This window comes from Periophthalmus magnuspinnatus, chromosome 14 (genome assembly GCF_009829125.3).
Source record: "Periophthalmus magnuspinnatus isolate fPerMag1 chromosome 14, fPerMag1.2.pri, whole genome shotgun sequence".
Classification (NCBI taxonomy): domain Eukaryota; kingdom Metazoa; phylum Chordata; class Actinopteri; order Gobiiformes; family Gobiidae; genus Periophthalmus; species Periophthalmus magnuspinnatus.
The window spans coordinates 15,032,773-15,048,201 of record NC_047139.1 but is presented as its reverse complement, the minus strand read 5'-3'; the positions used below and the strand labels follow the sequence as shown (position 1 = coordinate 15,048,201).

The 15,429-nt window shown below is 40.3% G+C and overlaps 1 protein-coding gene across 4 annotated transcripts in view; it reads left to right on the top strand.

The window, feature by feature from the left end:
• Window positions 1-14,925, top strand: part of LOC117381749 (glutamate receptor 4) — a 132,666-nt gene extending 117,741 nt beyond the window's left edge. The window contains exons 12-16 of one of the 4 annotated variants that reach the window (XM_055226969.1): window positions 2,139-2,337; window positions 4,341-4,588; window positions 9,902-10,016; window positions 11,573-11,710; window positions 14,123-14,925. In XM_055226969.1, the coding sequence (XP_055082944.1) occupies window positions 2,139-2,337; window positions 4,341-4,588; window positions 9,902-10,016; window positions 11,573-11,710; window positions 14,123-14,287 (865 nt within the window). In that variant the 3' untranslated portion in view covers window positions 14,288-14,925. Of the gene's footprint in view, window positions 1-2,138; window positions 2,338-4,340; window positions 4,589-7,684; window positions 7,800-9,901; window positions 10,017-11,572; window positions 11,711-14,122 lie in introns of those variants that run through there. The other 3 variants (XM_033978757.2, XM_055226970.1, XM_055226971.1) reach the window with 3 other exon arrangements.
• Window positions 14,926-15,429: the final 504 nt, after the last annotated feature.

Genomic DNA, 15,429 nt, shown 5'->3' with positions numbered 1-15,429 from the left:
AAAAAAATACAAAATGGTTTCAAACAACACATTTTTGAGAGTGTTCATGATTCTGTTTAGGTGTTTAATTTTCTAACTGAAAAACTGTTGGCTCATGCTAGCTCGCCTGTGACGGTAATGTAACTGTAATGAGAGCGACTTGTGCAACAGTAAAAATGAGCTCACCTGTTGTACTTCCAACTAAAGTCCGCCACACACTACAGAATTTTTCAGTCTCTTAAATGATTTTTAAGTGCAGACCACAGACATGAGGAGAATCATAAGAGATTTTAAATCTCTAAATCTCTTAAAGACTGCTGCGGAATATGACAGCGAAGAGACTCACTTTGAGACTATAAAATGTTCCAAATATCAGAGCATTCCACTTCAACTTTAGATGCAAGTCAAAACTGTGTTATGAAATGTGGCACAGCAGTTCAGATAAATGCTTTTAATGGTAATAACTGACACAGGAAGTAAAATTGTGTTTACTGTAGCAGCATCTTCACTCTGATCCACACAGAGTAGATGTAAACAGACACACGTGAATGAAGTGCTCTCGCCTTTTTACTTTTCATAGAATGCTTCAAACTGCCTCTGACGCTCTATTTTATTGGCCGTTACCGTAGCGCTCTGGATGTTTTGTGGTTACGACATGACAGAGCAGCTCAGAGTCACACTGACACCACACACATGAAGACCGCTCAGCTTCAAAATCACATATGACGTTCCAAAGTTGGGTCACAGATCCCAGAATTCAGGGAGAAGCAAATCAGGTCCTAAATCTGGCAAATTATTCAGTAGTTTGTTGCTGGCTTAAGTCAGTTGTGGTCAAATACAGCTCAGATTAGAGTCTAATAAAGCCTCAGACAGAACATGCCTGCAGTTAGCATCATATCCAGGGAATGTTGATGACATCAGCTGCAAAGTATCAGTAATATATGAAAATCGGTGCATATAATCAGTTTTTACCTTGGAGTGAAATTCATTTACATCATTGTGGGCTTTGGGTTTAGTCAGATTACATCAAAAGGGGGTCATGTATTGATAGACGCTGTGATTACATAATTAAAAATGTCATCAAAAAGTCTTGGAAAATGATTTCAAGCAAAGTGTGGGAACTCTGTCTGTTTTTAATCTGCTTTCAGTATTTTTGTATTTTATATTAGGATGATATATGAATGATTTGGGAAGCTTTGAAATTAGATTTGCGATTAATGTTTCATTATTAGGACTCTGTTAAAAGTTCTTTTTTTCTTTTTTTTACGCATCCAGAAGAATTGACAAAAGGCTGAAATATGAACTGACAAACTAATACAAGAATCACATTTCAGAACATGTTTGGACAGATCTAAACTGTTTTTATGCAGAATAAGATAGGATAGTTTGAACTTTGTGGAGGAAATTATGGTACTTCAAAAATTGCTGGCCCTTATAGACAGAAGTACATCCATATTTACATACAGTGTGATTATATGTGTGTATATTTGTGATTGTAGTTTTCATTTTTTATTACTTTACGCTGTGTTTTCTATGAGCTTTTTTATGCTTGAAAAGTCACAAAATTGATCTTATGAGCTTTAAGCCATGTGATAACCTCCTCAAAAACACCTGGTGTTGTGTTTTGTTTGACTCACACATGTTTGAGTAATCCTTTATTATCAGTCTATCTACATCACCAAAGCCCAAAATGCTCTGTTCCACCTTGTGATGTCATGGAGTGGTAGTTTTCAAGTTAACAGCTCTTTTTACCTTTTGTTCAGTAGAGATAGGCAATTCTAGGGTTGAAATTATCCAAATGATTCAAGTGAAGGTGTATGGAGTTTAAAAACACAGTGGAGCACTTCCTGTATTACCCCATGACATCACAAGGTGGAACAGTGTTTTCAGTTCCAGCCTAAAAATGCAGGGTTTATGTGTTAAACGTGTGTGAATGAAACAAAAACACAATTCCTGGTATGTTTGTGATGAGGAAACATTACAACATAGATCAAAAAATAGAGTAATAACTGATGGGCCTTTAACTGATGTGAAACTATCCCAACAAACCAAGTCATAATTAGAAAAACATGAAAACCTGCCATATGCACTTTAACGCTTTCCCCCCTGAATCAGATGTCTGATGTCTGACCAGGCTCTCCCTCTCCCTCCTTCCACAGGTCCCTCTCCGGGCGCATCGTGGGCGGGGTGTGGTGGTTCTTCACACTCATCATCATCTCATCCTACACAGCTAACTTGGCTGCCTTCCTCACTGTGGAGAGGATGGTGTCTCCCATAGAGAGTGCAGAGGACCTGGCCAAGCAGACAGACATCGCCTACGGGACGCTGGACTCCGGATCCACCAAGGAGTTCTTCAGGGTGAGCCCACTGTAGCTTCATAGGGGTTAGAGCTGGATAAGTTTGGAAAAAGGCTCTGTACTGTACCTGATTTTGGTCGGTCGTAAAAACATCAGGTCTTATATTAATTCTTGTGAGCTTTAAGCAGTGTTATAATGTTGTTACCGCCTCAAAAACACACCTGAAGTTGTGTTTTGTTTCATTCGCACATGTTTGAGTGATCCTTTATTATTAGTCTGTCTCCATCTCCAAAGCTCAAAATGCTCTGTTCCACCTTGTGATGTCATGAAGTGGTAGTTTTCAAGTTAATAGCTATGTTTTACCTTTTGTTTAATAGAGAGTGGCAATTCCAGGAATGAAATTATCCAAATGACTCTAGTAAAGGTGTATGGAGTTTAAAAACACACTGGAGCACTTCCTGTATTACCCCGTGACATCACAAGGTGGAACAGAGTGTTTTCAGTTTCAGCCTAAACATGCAGGGTTTGTGTGTTAAACATAAGTGAATGAAACAAAACACAATTCTGGGTATGTGTGTGATGAGGAAACAACATTATAACATGGATAATAGTGTAATATGTAAAGTTGTTCCTCGTTTACCTTATGATTTCTGAAAGTGACAGTGCTTATAATGGAGCTCGGCCTTTTCCGAGTTTCCATTTATTTTTCCCATAAACTTTTTGAAAAATTCAAATATCAAGAGTTCAAAGCCATCGTGGAGGCTATCAGGCTATGTGGTAACCAGGTACTTGTGAACTAATATCTGTAATGCAATCATTTTAAGTCCAAAAAGCACATTTTAAAAGCAAGATTCAACAAACTGCTTTAATAACTTAGTTTAGTTTCAATAACTTTCAGAAACAAATTTGAAATAAAATTATAGGTCTTGTGGTCATTAGTTATCACATAGCTGATTAGCCCCGAGCAAGTTTTCAAACTTTTAATATAATTTCTCTTTTTTTTTTTTGGAAAATTTATGGGAAAAATAAATGAGAAATTCAGTTCTGGAACCGGAGGGTGGTCATTTACTGTTGAGCTCCATTGTTAAGTTTCTTACACCATGTAAAACAGAGGTGCCCAAACTTTTTTTACCACATCTCAAAACATTCGAAGTGGAAGGCCACAGACCGGTGCTTTATACACAGCTTTGACAGAGCCGCTGTGCATTAATAAGGCTTTAAATACATTCACATTCATTTTAGGTCTGTATCACAATGCAATAAGATGTTTGAGGTTATAGCGGTAGAATTAGTTTTGTTGTTAAAAGTACTGCTTATGATCAATTGGGCCAGTTCAGCAGGAGGCCTCAGGGCCAATAAAAACTGGTCTGAGGGCCGCATTTGGCCCCCGGGCCATAGTTTGGACACCCCTGATGTAAAACTATAACACAGTTTCACATCCAAGCCAACTATTACATTAGCTTAGGCTGGTTCATGTTTCTGTGGCTGTCCTGTTGTTTCTTAGCATTTATACCACGGTCCTACAGAGGATGTGATTTTACTGTTGTCTGACTACTTTGCAAAGTGAATTAATAAAGTCAGTCAGCACTGGATTAGAACTTCATTGGAGACATGTCCTTGAGTTAGTTGGAATGAGAATATTTTATAGACAACCCACTGTACCTGAGGGAGTCCACTACCTGCCATATCATATCAAATGTCATTGTTTTGCCAGGAATGATCCACTGTATGGTGCTAAACTTATAACCTATGGGTGTTTTTATTGTTCAAAATTCCCTCAAAACATGCCTTCTTAATGTGAGTGGGCATCTGTCAAACAAATTTGACTTTTAACTGGACCTGTTTGTCTCCATGGCCGACATAGATAGAAAGGTTTAATGCCATACTTCTCCATGGTAACAAGCAGGTTACAAAACCACTCAACCAGAAAAGTTACATACAGCACCTTTAAGCTTACCTTTCCTTAATGCTGTTGTGTTTACATTTAGCATATGCTGTATCCTTTGACCTGACGGCCCATGTTTGCACGTGGATATGCTCTTCTGTATCTGACCCTGCCCACAGCGCTCCAAAATCGCAGTGTATGAGAAGATGTGGGGCTATATGAAGTCCGCTGAGCCCACCGTCTTCACCAAAACCACAGCAGAGGGCGTGGCTCGCGTCAGGAAGTCCAAAGGAAAGTACGCCTTCCTGCTGGAGTCCACCATGAACGAGTATACGGAGCAGCGCAAGCCCTGCGACACCATGAAAGTGGGAGGCAACCTGGACTCCAAGGGCTACGGCGTCGCCACTCCCAAGGGTTCACAGTTAAGGTGGGTGGAATAGTGTAACAATATGGGCCACGTGTTGTTATGGTATTCCACCTTCCCTGATGTGCCGCCTTTCTCTGCGTCTGAGCCTGTGTCGGGCTCCGCGGGTACGGCCGGTGATTCAGGCTGCACACTCAGCGCGGGCGACGTGGACCACAGTTAGCCACCGTACATCGCAGTAATCTCTTGACATGTTTTAGCTACAAACTGCTATTTAAACCAGAAATATTTACATTGGAAAACCGCTCTTCCATCACTCAAAACAGTTTGCATCAAAAGTCATTTTCCCAAACAGTCATAACACATGTTTGTACACAGACACAGGTATATGAATGTGTGGGGAGTGTCTTGCCCAAGGACACAATGGCAGTATGCTTTAAAAGTAGTTGAAACATCTCCACCAAATCATCTACTGCTGACCAAATTTCAATTCGTATGATTTTGGAAAACGCTAACCTATAGATTGCTAATGCTAATGCTAATACTAATACAGTAAAACACAATGCCATGTCCGCCAGTCTGAGGTACAGTCTGAATTTTGCATGTGGGGTTATCAAACTGAAAAGATGTGTATAATACTGTCTTTGCAGCTCTCGAGGTCAGGTAAATTGTGCTTGTGCATGCTTCATATGTACTCTCTCTTTTGAAAATCATTAGCATTTTAATGTACACTGCTACAAGTCTAGCATATTCAGCTAATGCTACTTCAGCGTTTTTGCTTGTATCTAACTGATTCTTTCATTGCATCTACGGTGATGAGGAGGTGTTGTGGGAGCCATTTGAACACTCAGCTCTGCCCCCTATAGTCCGTTATTGGGTATTAGACATTATTTATTTGGACCGGACAGAACATTAAGAACATTTTAATTCAAAGATGTATTTCCAAAATAAGCAAATGAAACCAGGAAGTGCTCCTCTGTGTTTTTAAAGCTCCAATATTAGGGAAAATGGACTCTTGTGAGCTTTAAGCCATGTTATAATGTTGTTACCGCATCAAAAATATACCTGGAGTTGTGTTTTGTTTCATTCACACATGTTTGAGTAACGCTGCCTTATTGAGCTGTCTACATCTCCATAACGCTCTGTTCCACCTTGTGATCTCATGTAGTGGTAGTTTTAAAGTTAATTGCTATTTTAGGGCTAACCCTCATTGATTTACTCTACACTTTACTAGAGTAACTTTAAGTTGTTACTTCTTACTAAAAAATAAATAAATAAAAAATGATGTTTGTTCAGATGAGATTGCCACAGAAAGTCTACAATATCGTCGGGTACACCAAGAAGCAAAGACGTTTCAACAAGGCTAAAACAATAGCTGTAACTTCAAATTTTGGCAATTTCAGGGCTGACATTTTTCAAGTGATTCTAGTGAAGGTGTATGGAGTATAAAAACACAGTGGAGTGCTTCCTGTATTACCACTTGATTATCAGAAAGTGGGATGTTTTCAGTTTGAGAGAAAAACACAGCCTAAATATGCAAGATTTGGTTATTTTAATGAAACAAAACCCAACTCCAGGTATGTTTTGATGAGGATACAATATTATAACCAAAAATTTGAATTTTAAATTTTAAATATAGGCCCTTTAAAGTCTGCATAGTTTCTCCGGACTCATTCATAAAGTTTCATTGCTAAACTTGCCCTCTATCTGTTAGCATCATAACCGCAAATTTGTCCTTTCAAAAATGTTTCTTTCCCCATTGTTGCCAGCAGAGGGCGCCAACCACTTAAAAAAGTAATATACTGAACAACAAGAGATAAAAGTATTGGGTGAAATTGACGATTTAATTAAGAATTTCTATATAGTGTTTTTAGGATTAGTCTGTAAAGGTCCCATATTATGCAAAATTTAACTGTCAGAATGTTATTACCTCATCAAAAGTATACCTGGAGTTGTGCTTTGTTTCATTCACACAAACCTGATTTATTAGTCCGTTTACATTTTCAAAGCTCAAAATGCTCTGTTTCCAGATTATGATGTCATGATGCGGTTGTTTTCGAGTTAACAGCGACTTTTTACCTTTTGTTTAGCAGAGATTGGCAATTCCAGGGCTGAAATTATCCAAATGATTTTATGGAGGTGTATGGAGTTTAAAAACACAGTGGAGCACTTTCTGTATTACCATTAGAAGGTGCAACTGTTTTCTGTTTGTATCTATACAGAGATAACGTGAGGGTGAATCCAGTTTCTCATGACTCACCTCCTTGAACCGTTAACTCCTTGACTCCTTGGCCGCACACCCCGCCCGCCGAGCGTAGACCAACAGGAAGTAGTTTACATCTTGGGTTTTCTATTGGCCTGTCACTCACTGGGCGGGGCTATGGCTGAAGAATGGAGGAGCGAGTGCCTTCAGGAGATGAGTGGTCAGAAACTAGACTGCCCCTGGTCCATATCAGCTGCGTCAGATGGCTCCTCCATACAGCCACCATGTTGCCTGTTTCTTCTCTAATTCCTTTGTTTTCTTCATAATACTTTGAGTAAATGAGCGGGGTCTGAATGTACGCTGAACCAAATCTGTCTTCTTCAAAACTGAAAGAGATCACCATATTTTAATGCAAGTCAATTATACATGTAAATACAAGCTGTCTTTGCCTGATTTAGAACCATTTTTCTTAACTGCAAATGCCAAGATACTTTGACGAAAGCACAGAAGTCATTTATGAGATTCATTCAATCAAATTTACTGTTGGAATATTTTTACTGATAAATACTAAACTCAGAAAATTCAGACAGAGCAGTGCCTCTAGCTAGCTTCACACCCGTTGGCCCTTGTAGAATCACCTGCTTGTCTCCATGGGCTCAGACCCTCCCACAGAAAAGTTACACAGTGCTCCTTAAACTATTTTTTGCCTATATATGCCTACATATATTTGTGTCTCTCTTTGGATTATCCGTGACCTGGTTTTGGTTCAGCGTTCGTCCTGCGCTGCTATCTGAACGACTTAAACTCTTCTGTCCCTCTCTCTCTCTTACCACGACTCTCCCTCACCCCCACCCCCCACCCCGTTCCCCCCTCCACCCCTCCCCTTCCCCGACAATTGGACAGCAGCATACTCATACTCACCCTCTCACCAAAATCTGCTCTATATCGTTTTCAAGAAGCGCAGTAAACCTTGCCGTGTTAAAGCTCAATGAGCAGGGCCTGCTGGACAAATTGAAAAACAAATGGTGGTACGACAAAGGAGAGTGTGGCAGCGGAGGCGGTGGCGAGAAGGTTAGCCGCTAATGTCGCTACGCCCAGTGTGCTATGTGCTGTGTGTGTGTGCGTGTGTGTGTGTGTGTGGGGTAACAGGGGCATCTGCCAGGTCGCCAGTGGAGGGCGCCATCACAGGCACGAACCATGTCCACACCAAGCATTTTTGGCCATTTACTACTAGTGTTGTCACAATACTAAAATTTCAAACTCTATTTTGATGTTAAGGAATAGACTTGGTACTTGATACTGATTCAGATGCCACATAAAAAAAACACTTTATTTTGACAATACAATTTTGTCATTTTCTACATTAAATCATAGAACTTTCTTTTGTATAACCATGTGGCCTTATATCTGTGTTATCCCTCATTGTCCAGTAGGTTCCATAGTGGTCCATGGGTGCACACTAGTCTATGTGTCTTATACTTGTTCTTAAGAGTTAGTCAGGAAATGTTTATTTCTGTCCTGTAAATGGGACTTTTTTATTATTGATACCTGCTCAAATGAGTATGTTGTTTCGATACTAGTTTTATTATCGATTAGTATCTGATTTTTGATATTCTTGACAACCCTATTTTCTATTAGATTACTTTGAAGGAGAAGAAAGATTAGACTTTTTTATTAGACAGTTTTGCTTAGTAAGTACAATAATATTTGTTACTAGTTTTCCAGTTAATATTAAGAATAAAATTTGAAAGTGCACTTAAGAAAGAGCACACTTGAAATAATATTACCCAAACTACAAAGTAGTGTTCCAAGAAAAAGTATTTGAGGAAACTGTCTGGGTGTAGCAGTTGATTTATAATTTGAAGTTAATGTAAAATGAAGGACAAAACATTACATAATGCACAAAATCTGGTATTTTCAAACAGACAAAAATGAGACAAACTGAATCATATCTGAAGGAGCACTGCAAGAAACATGTTCAAATCATTTCATATTGTCAACATAAAGCTTTTGTCACTTAGAGTTAGAGTAGAGTAGAGTTACTCACAGTGGTAAGAGGAACCACAACTTTTACTCAAGTAAGAGTACCGTTTCATTGAACAATACAATTGCATTAAAAAGTAAATGTACTTGAGTGAATATTACCCATGTGTGTTTAAGGCATACTTTTTGTATTATTTTTCAGCATATTTGTATTATTAAGTACAGTACACATAGTCCATTTCAGCAAAATATTTTTTTCTTATTTACATTTCTATTTTGCCAAGAAATATTAAACCAAAAAAGTGTTGCTGTGGATATTGTGCTCTGTGTGAGAGGAGAGCGAGTACTGTTGAAACAAGATGATCACATTAACATTAATTAACTTTATTTGAAACTGCAGACTTACTATAAAATATAATATAATATATCAAATATAATATATATATATTATTATTTGTTAAAATAACTGTATGTAAGATTTTGAAAGATACAAGGTAAAAATGTTCAAATCAAATATAAAAATTTACTGATAACAACTGCAATGCTGATTTATTCGCAGTTACAATTGGGCATGACGGCCAGTTTGTTTATGTTATAATTTGGTGTTTTGGTTCTCAAGACAATTATCCAATCAGAATCAGCCTCACATGAGTCTCTCATTTGGGTTGCCATTTTAATGCTGAAGTCCAGTTGATTTATACCTAAAATGACTCTCTCTGCTCTGAATGGTCACTACCTAAACCCCAGCACCTGCAGCCAGTTATTAATCAGTGCTAGTGCAGCCTCTGCAGCTCAGTGAGTGAATTCTGGAGGTTCTGGAGGTCTTCCTAATTGGTTCAACAGTAGTGGCTCCATGTTTTCATATAGAAATGTCCTGGCGGTATGTCCCTGTTGCCGAGCAGTGACGAAGCCAGGGCCCCACTTATATGTCTGTTAGCTCCGCCCCCTCCCTTCTCTGCAGAGTACCTCAGAGAGAGTACCCCACGACCCCTCTGCCCATGGAGCAAAGAGACATGTAGCAACAGTGGGGCCTCTCTGGGCTTGGTCACTGGGGCTAAAATACCTGAGAAAATAAAGTGCTCTTGTTGGGGCTTCTGATGACATACACGATTGAATAACATAAAATAACATGTGCTATGATGTTATTTATGTTATTTCCCCCTCCCTCCTATCCCCGCCCCCATATGAAGAACGCCCGTAAACCTTGCCGTATTGAAACTGAGTGAAGCAGGAGTCTTAGACAAACTGAAAAACAAATGGTGGTACGATAAAGGGGAGTGTGGACCCAAGGACTCGGGAAGTAAGGTCAGTGTCCAGCCCACCCCCCACCCCAGGGACCACCCACCCAAATCCCCCACCCAACCCTCATTCCTCAATGTGCACGCTGATACAGGCAGAATGTAGGGGGACAGACAGGAGCATGTGGTAGTGCACTAGTGTAGTGTACAGGGAGCATGGGGTGCCCACAGGAGCGGACTCACCAGTGGTATTTATAAGTGCTACATATATTAAAGAGTAGTATATGATATAAGGAAAGTACTATGCTAGATGTATTTTAACACTGCTCTCTGAATGATAATGGCAGCTAAAACAAGTGAATAAACATCCAAATACAACTCTAATATTTGCCTGGCTGTTTTTTACCTCGTGCAGTTAAATGCCTCTCCTAGTCTAGCCTAATGTAAATTGGACTGTATGATTACATGCAGCAAGTATCAAGAGTATGTACCGGTCTCTCCAGATGTGTTAGTGGGATGTTAGGGATTTGATTCTCGACACATCAGTCGTAGTTCCCGGGTTTACATACATTTTGATAAATTGGTTTGAACTGGACTGGGCCAGTTATCCATTTTTTCTGGTGTGTAAACATAGAAACTGACTACATAGAAATACACTCGTCTGAACACATGATTCATAAGCAAGATGGAAAAAATGTCTCAATGTTCTCAAGGAGACAAACATGTGCACTGGTCGGAGCTGGGATAGAACCACTGAGCTTTGGGTTTGTGGACAGATGCTGTTTCACTGATGACCTACTATAAGGTCCCTCTCACTGACCATAATGATGCTTCATAAGCTCCTTCACATTAGTTCTGCAGTCTTATTCAAACCTCTGTGCTTATTCTGCACTGATGCCACTGAAATGAGTCCACTCCTGTGTAGAGCTGACAGAGCAGAGACAGCACAGGGACAGACTGACAGGGACACACTGAGACAGGGACACACTGACAGGGACACACTGACAGGGACAACTACAGATGCACGCACACACATACATAGACTCACACGCACACACACATTACTGCAGGAGCTCCCAGACCCCTACAACTAGAGGGTCCCAAACAACAGCTCATCTCGTTCTTTACTGCTGAGTGCACATGCACTTAAGTGCCTGCTTATTCATCATTTCCGTTGTCCACATGAATATAGTGTAATTGGGAATGGAATATTTCCCCAATATGAGAAGATTAGTTTCAAACTAAGTTCCAAAGGGCCGCACCCGGAGCAGTGGAGGCATTCTGATAACATCCTCTTCACTGTTAGCCTGTATTATGTCTGATCACATTCACAATGTAATCTAATGAACACATAGAGATGTGAGTGCATGTGTGTATCCTGTATGAGCAGTACACAGGTCAGAGCCTCAGGTGGAGCATCCTCACTATAGACCCTGTCTCTAAAGGAAATAGAAGCACTGTTTTGGAGTACAGCTGGAGCACTAGTCAGTAGGTCAAACATGATAGTAGTTTTAGTCAGTGCAAGGTAGGCCTGAACTCTCAGGTAGTGTGTCAGATGTTGTACATGATGTGATGTCTCCCTGTGTAACCCTGTTCTGATTGGCTGTCCTGTGTTCCTTGTAGGACAAGTCGTCCCAGGCCCTGAGCCTGTCCAACGTGGCGGGGGTCTTCTACATCCTGGTGGGCGGCCTGGGCCTGGCCATGCTGGTGGCCCTCATCGAGTTCTGCTACAAGTCCAGAAACGAGGCCAAAAGAATGAAGGTGGATCCCCCTGAGCCCTGCTACCACCCCCCTAGCCCCAGCCCCAGCCTGCAGCAGCTAGCCCACATTAGCCAGGCCCTGTGCCCCCCGTACGAGGGCGAGGGCACTGAGCACATGTAGTGTGTTCAGACTGTAAGTGCACTGTCCGCTGGTGGCCATGCTGTGTCTGATTGGCTCGCTGTGGTCATGTGATGTCCTGCGCTCTGTTCTTGTGGCCACGCCCACAGCTTCGCTCTTGGTGTTGTGGCTTATCCGCCCCTCACATCCTCACACATGAGCAGATTATTACACTTACACACCACTTACCTGAGCTGTTTTACCGTAACTCTGCACAAGGCCGAGGTTGTTAACCACTCTGCCGTGGTCTCCCAGCGCTCCTGCACAGTGCTGAGTGGACCTGTGTGTCATGTGGAGCCGTGCAGCATGAGACAGACACAGACTAATAGCTCCTGTCACGGACTTAAGTGCAGTGGGTTTGTGCAGACGTACGAGAGGGGCTACAGATGAGTCACAGCTGGGGTAGACAGCTCCAGACAGAAGAGAGAGAGAGGGTAGAACAGAGACAGGAGAGACAGCAGAAAGGAGAACAGAGAGAGGAGCTGTGATGAACGAGCCGCTGGGTAGGACAGCTCCCTCAGGTCTCTCGCTGTTGGACTGTGGACGTGCCTCTGTGCTGTGTACAGTGTTTCTAGTGTGTGTTTGGTCATGGCTGTGTGCTCCATCGGCCTGTCACCTGTCTCTGCTGCTGCTGCTGTGGGTGGGACTGCACACTGTCTCCTCACCCCCACCCACCCCCTGCACCACCTGTACTGTCTGTAGAGCTCTCTCATGTTCACAAACCGTTGAAGCAGACTGGAGTGTGTGTGTATCTCTAAAACTCTCTATCCCTGTGAAGAAATCTGAAGAAATTTTAGCGATTATTCACAATTATTGACCCCATGACCAAACAACAGTGAGATCTATAGTTTTCTAGTATTCATGCCTTTGATATATCCCCATTCCTCTAGTATGTTTATTAAATCAAATGTTCTGAATTTAAAGTAAAGTTAAAATGGGACTTAACACCTAAACTCCTCCCTCAACCCCATTTCAAATAGAGCTGCTAAACTGGGCAGATCCTGGAGGACTAAAGAAGAGAGTGAGGGACAAGGAGAGGCGGGGTCTGGAGGACAATCTCATTTTCATATATTGTACCTATTTTGCACTACAATGACCAACAAAATTTAAATAAGTACTAGGAACAGCACACAATGCTATTAAAACACCATGTACAGAGATTAGTAGCAAAAAAGGGGGTTTAATGTTCAATTCTATATTAATGTGGCACAAACAAATGGATAAAAAAAGCAATTCAGTTAAAGTTTTATTTATTCAGACATTTCACAGGCTAAAGTAAAATAAATAATGTACATAAAGTCTGAAAAGGAATAGGCAGCTTTAGCTTAACGTGCAAATGGCAGGTTTTCATGTTTTTCTAATTATGACTTGGTTTGGTGGGATAGTACCTGTGCTAAAGATTTATCATCGTTTTGCATCAGTTAAGTGGCAGTTTGTGGGAAAAAGCTGAGAAGAAAAGTAGAAAAATTCAGAAAGTAGCACTAAATTCTAAAACAGAATCCCTCTGCCTGCGTCATCAAGACAAAAAATTACGACTAAAATGCAAGGGCAATTTATGCCAAAGGCAGGCATTTTTCTGACAGTTTAAACCATCATTTAACAAAATAAAGATGTTGTCATTTATTTTTATTAGTCTCATTGTAACTATTGTGTAATTTAGACACGTTTTAGCCCATGTTTACCAGGAAATGAAACTGTTACCTGAACTGAACTGTTACCTAGTAATCGTACTGTTACCTAGTAATAAAATCGTACTGTTACCTAGTAATAAAACTTGTCAAATTTACACAATAGTCGTGATTGGACTAATACAGGTATCTGTACTTTACTTAAGTAAACTTTACAGCAGGTACTTTTTACTGCACTACATTTGAGAGCATGTATCTGTAATTTCTACTCCACTACATTTTTTTTGCTGGATTGAAAAGTAAAAAGTACTTTTCATTTGATTTGAGGGGTTATTATTAACATGTTCATAGTAACATCATGACTAATTTTCTAGTTCAACCTTCGGCTTTGAGCAAAAAAAAAAAAAACAAACAAAAAAACACACAAAATTTCTAAGAAAACTTAAGAAATTGATTTAGCATACATTATTCAACATTTGTGTACATTTAGTGTACATTCTGCGTACTTTCTGTGGACATTTAGCTTATATTCTGTGTAATTCTGCATACATTTAGCCTATATTCTGCATACATTTAGAGTACATTCTGCGTACATTCAGCGTTCATTTACCGTGTTTTTAGCATACATTTGTGTCTGTGTTATCTGACTGTGTGTCTGCTCCCTCAGCTCACGTTCACTGAAGCCATGCGGAACAAGGCACGCCTGTCCATCACGGGCAGTGTGGGTGAGAACGGGCGCGTGCTGACGCCCGACTGCCCCAAAGCGGTGCACACCGGGCCCCCCCTGCGCCAGAGCTCCGGCCTCGCCCTGGTCTCCTCTGAGCTGCCCTGAAAACCAAAACCAAAACAAGTGCCTTACTCCAATAACAGACTGCTAATAACTCTAGTAATAAGAACGACACTTTGGACCACAAGGACTGACCGGTGCACAGGTCACCACAGCAGAGGAGGCGGACAATCTTTTTTACCAAACAAGGAGATTTTTTTGGGAGATGGAGAGAATATCAAAGTGTATGATTACGACCAGAAAACTGTTCATTTGTTTATTTTTTTTTTTTCTTACTGTGAATTGACGAAGCACTCGAGATTTCCTGGATATCAACATGGGGCCGAGTCGCCTCAGTGCCATTATAATAATATGAAGAGATTTGTATTCATGCTATTGAAAGAAGTAATCTATTTGAGAAACGCTAGACAAACTGTGAACTTACGTAAATATGTATATTCCATCAGATACTATAGCTGTACATAGGGACTACTGTGCTTGCTTTTTAAATACGTGTACATAGCAGAGTAGTTGACAGATCTTTTGTAATCATATTTCAAGATTTCATCGCAATAATAATGAAAAGATGAGACAGAGAGGAGAGGCCAGAAATGTTGCGTTAAGTTGTTGTTTTAAATGTATTGGGTATCAACTGCCCTGATTCTAGGATACCCATCTATATAATAAGGAATGTCCTTGCCAGAGGTGGGTAGTACATTTATTCAATTACATTTACTTGAGTAACTTTTTAGAGAAATTGTACTTTTCAGAGTGCTTTTCTAGCAGCAAACTTTCACTCCTACTTGAGTAATATTTTTATTGAAGTAACAGTACTCTTACTTGAGTAAAGGTTTTGGTTCCCACTGTGAGTAAGTCTACAGGTGACAAAAGCTTTATGTTGACAATATGAAATGATTTGAACATTTGTTTCTTGCACTGCTCCTTCAGATATGATTTAGTTTGTCTCATTTTTGTGTCTGTCCTTTGAAAAGACCAGATTTTATGCACTAAATGTTTTGTCCTTCAAATTAAATTAACTTCAAATTATAAATCAGATGTTACGTCCCAACAGTTATGCACTTTAATTTACTCTTACTTGAGCAATTTCCTGGACTTCTACTTGAGTATTACTTTGAAGCAATGTTACGCTGGCTTAAGTACAATTTTTGGCTACTCTACCCACCTCTGGTCTTCAATTGTTCACATCA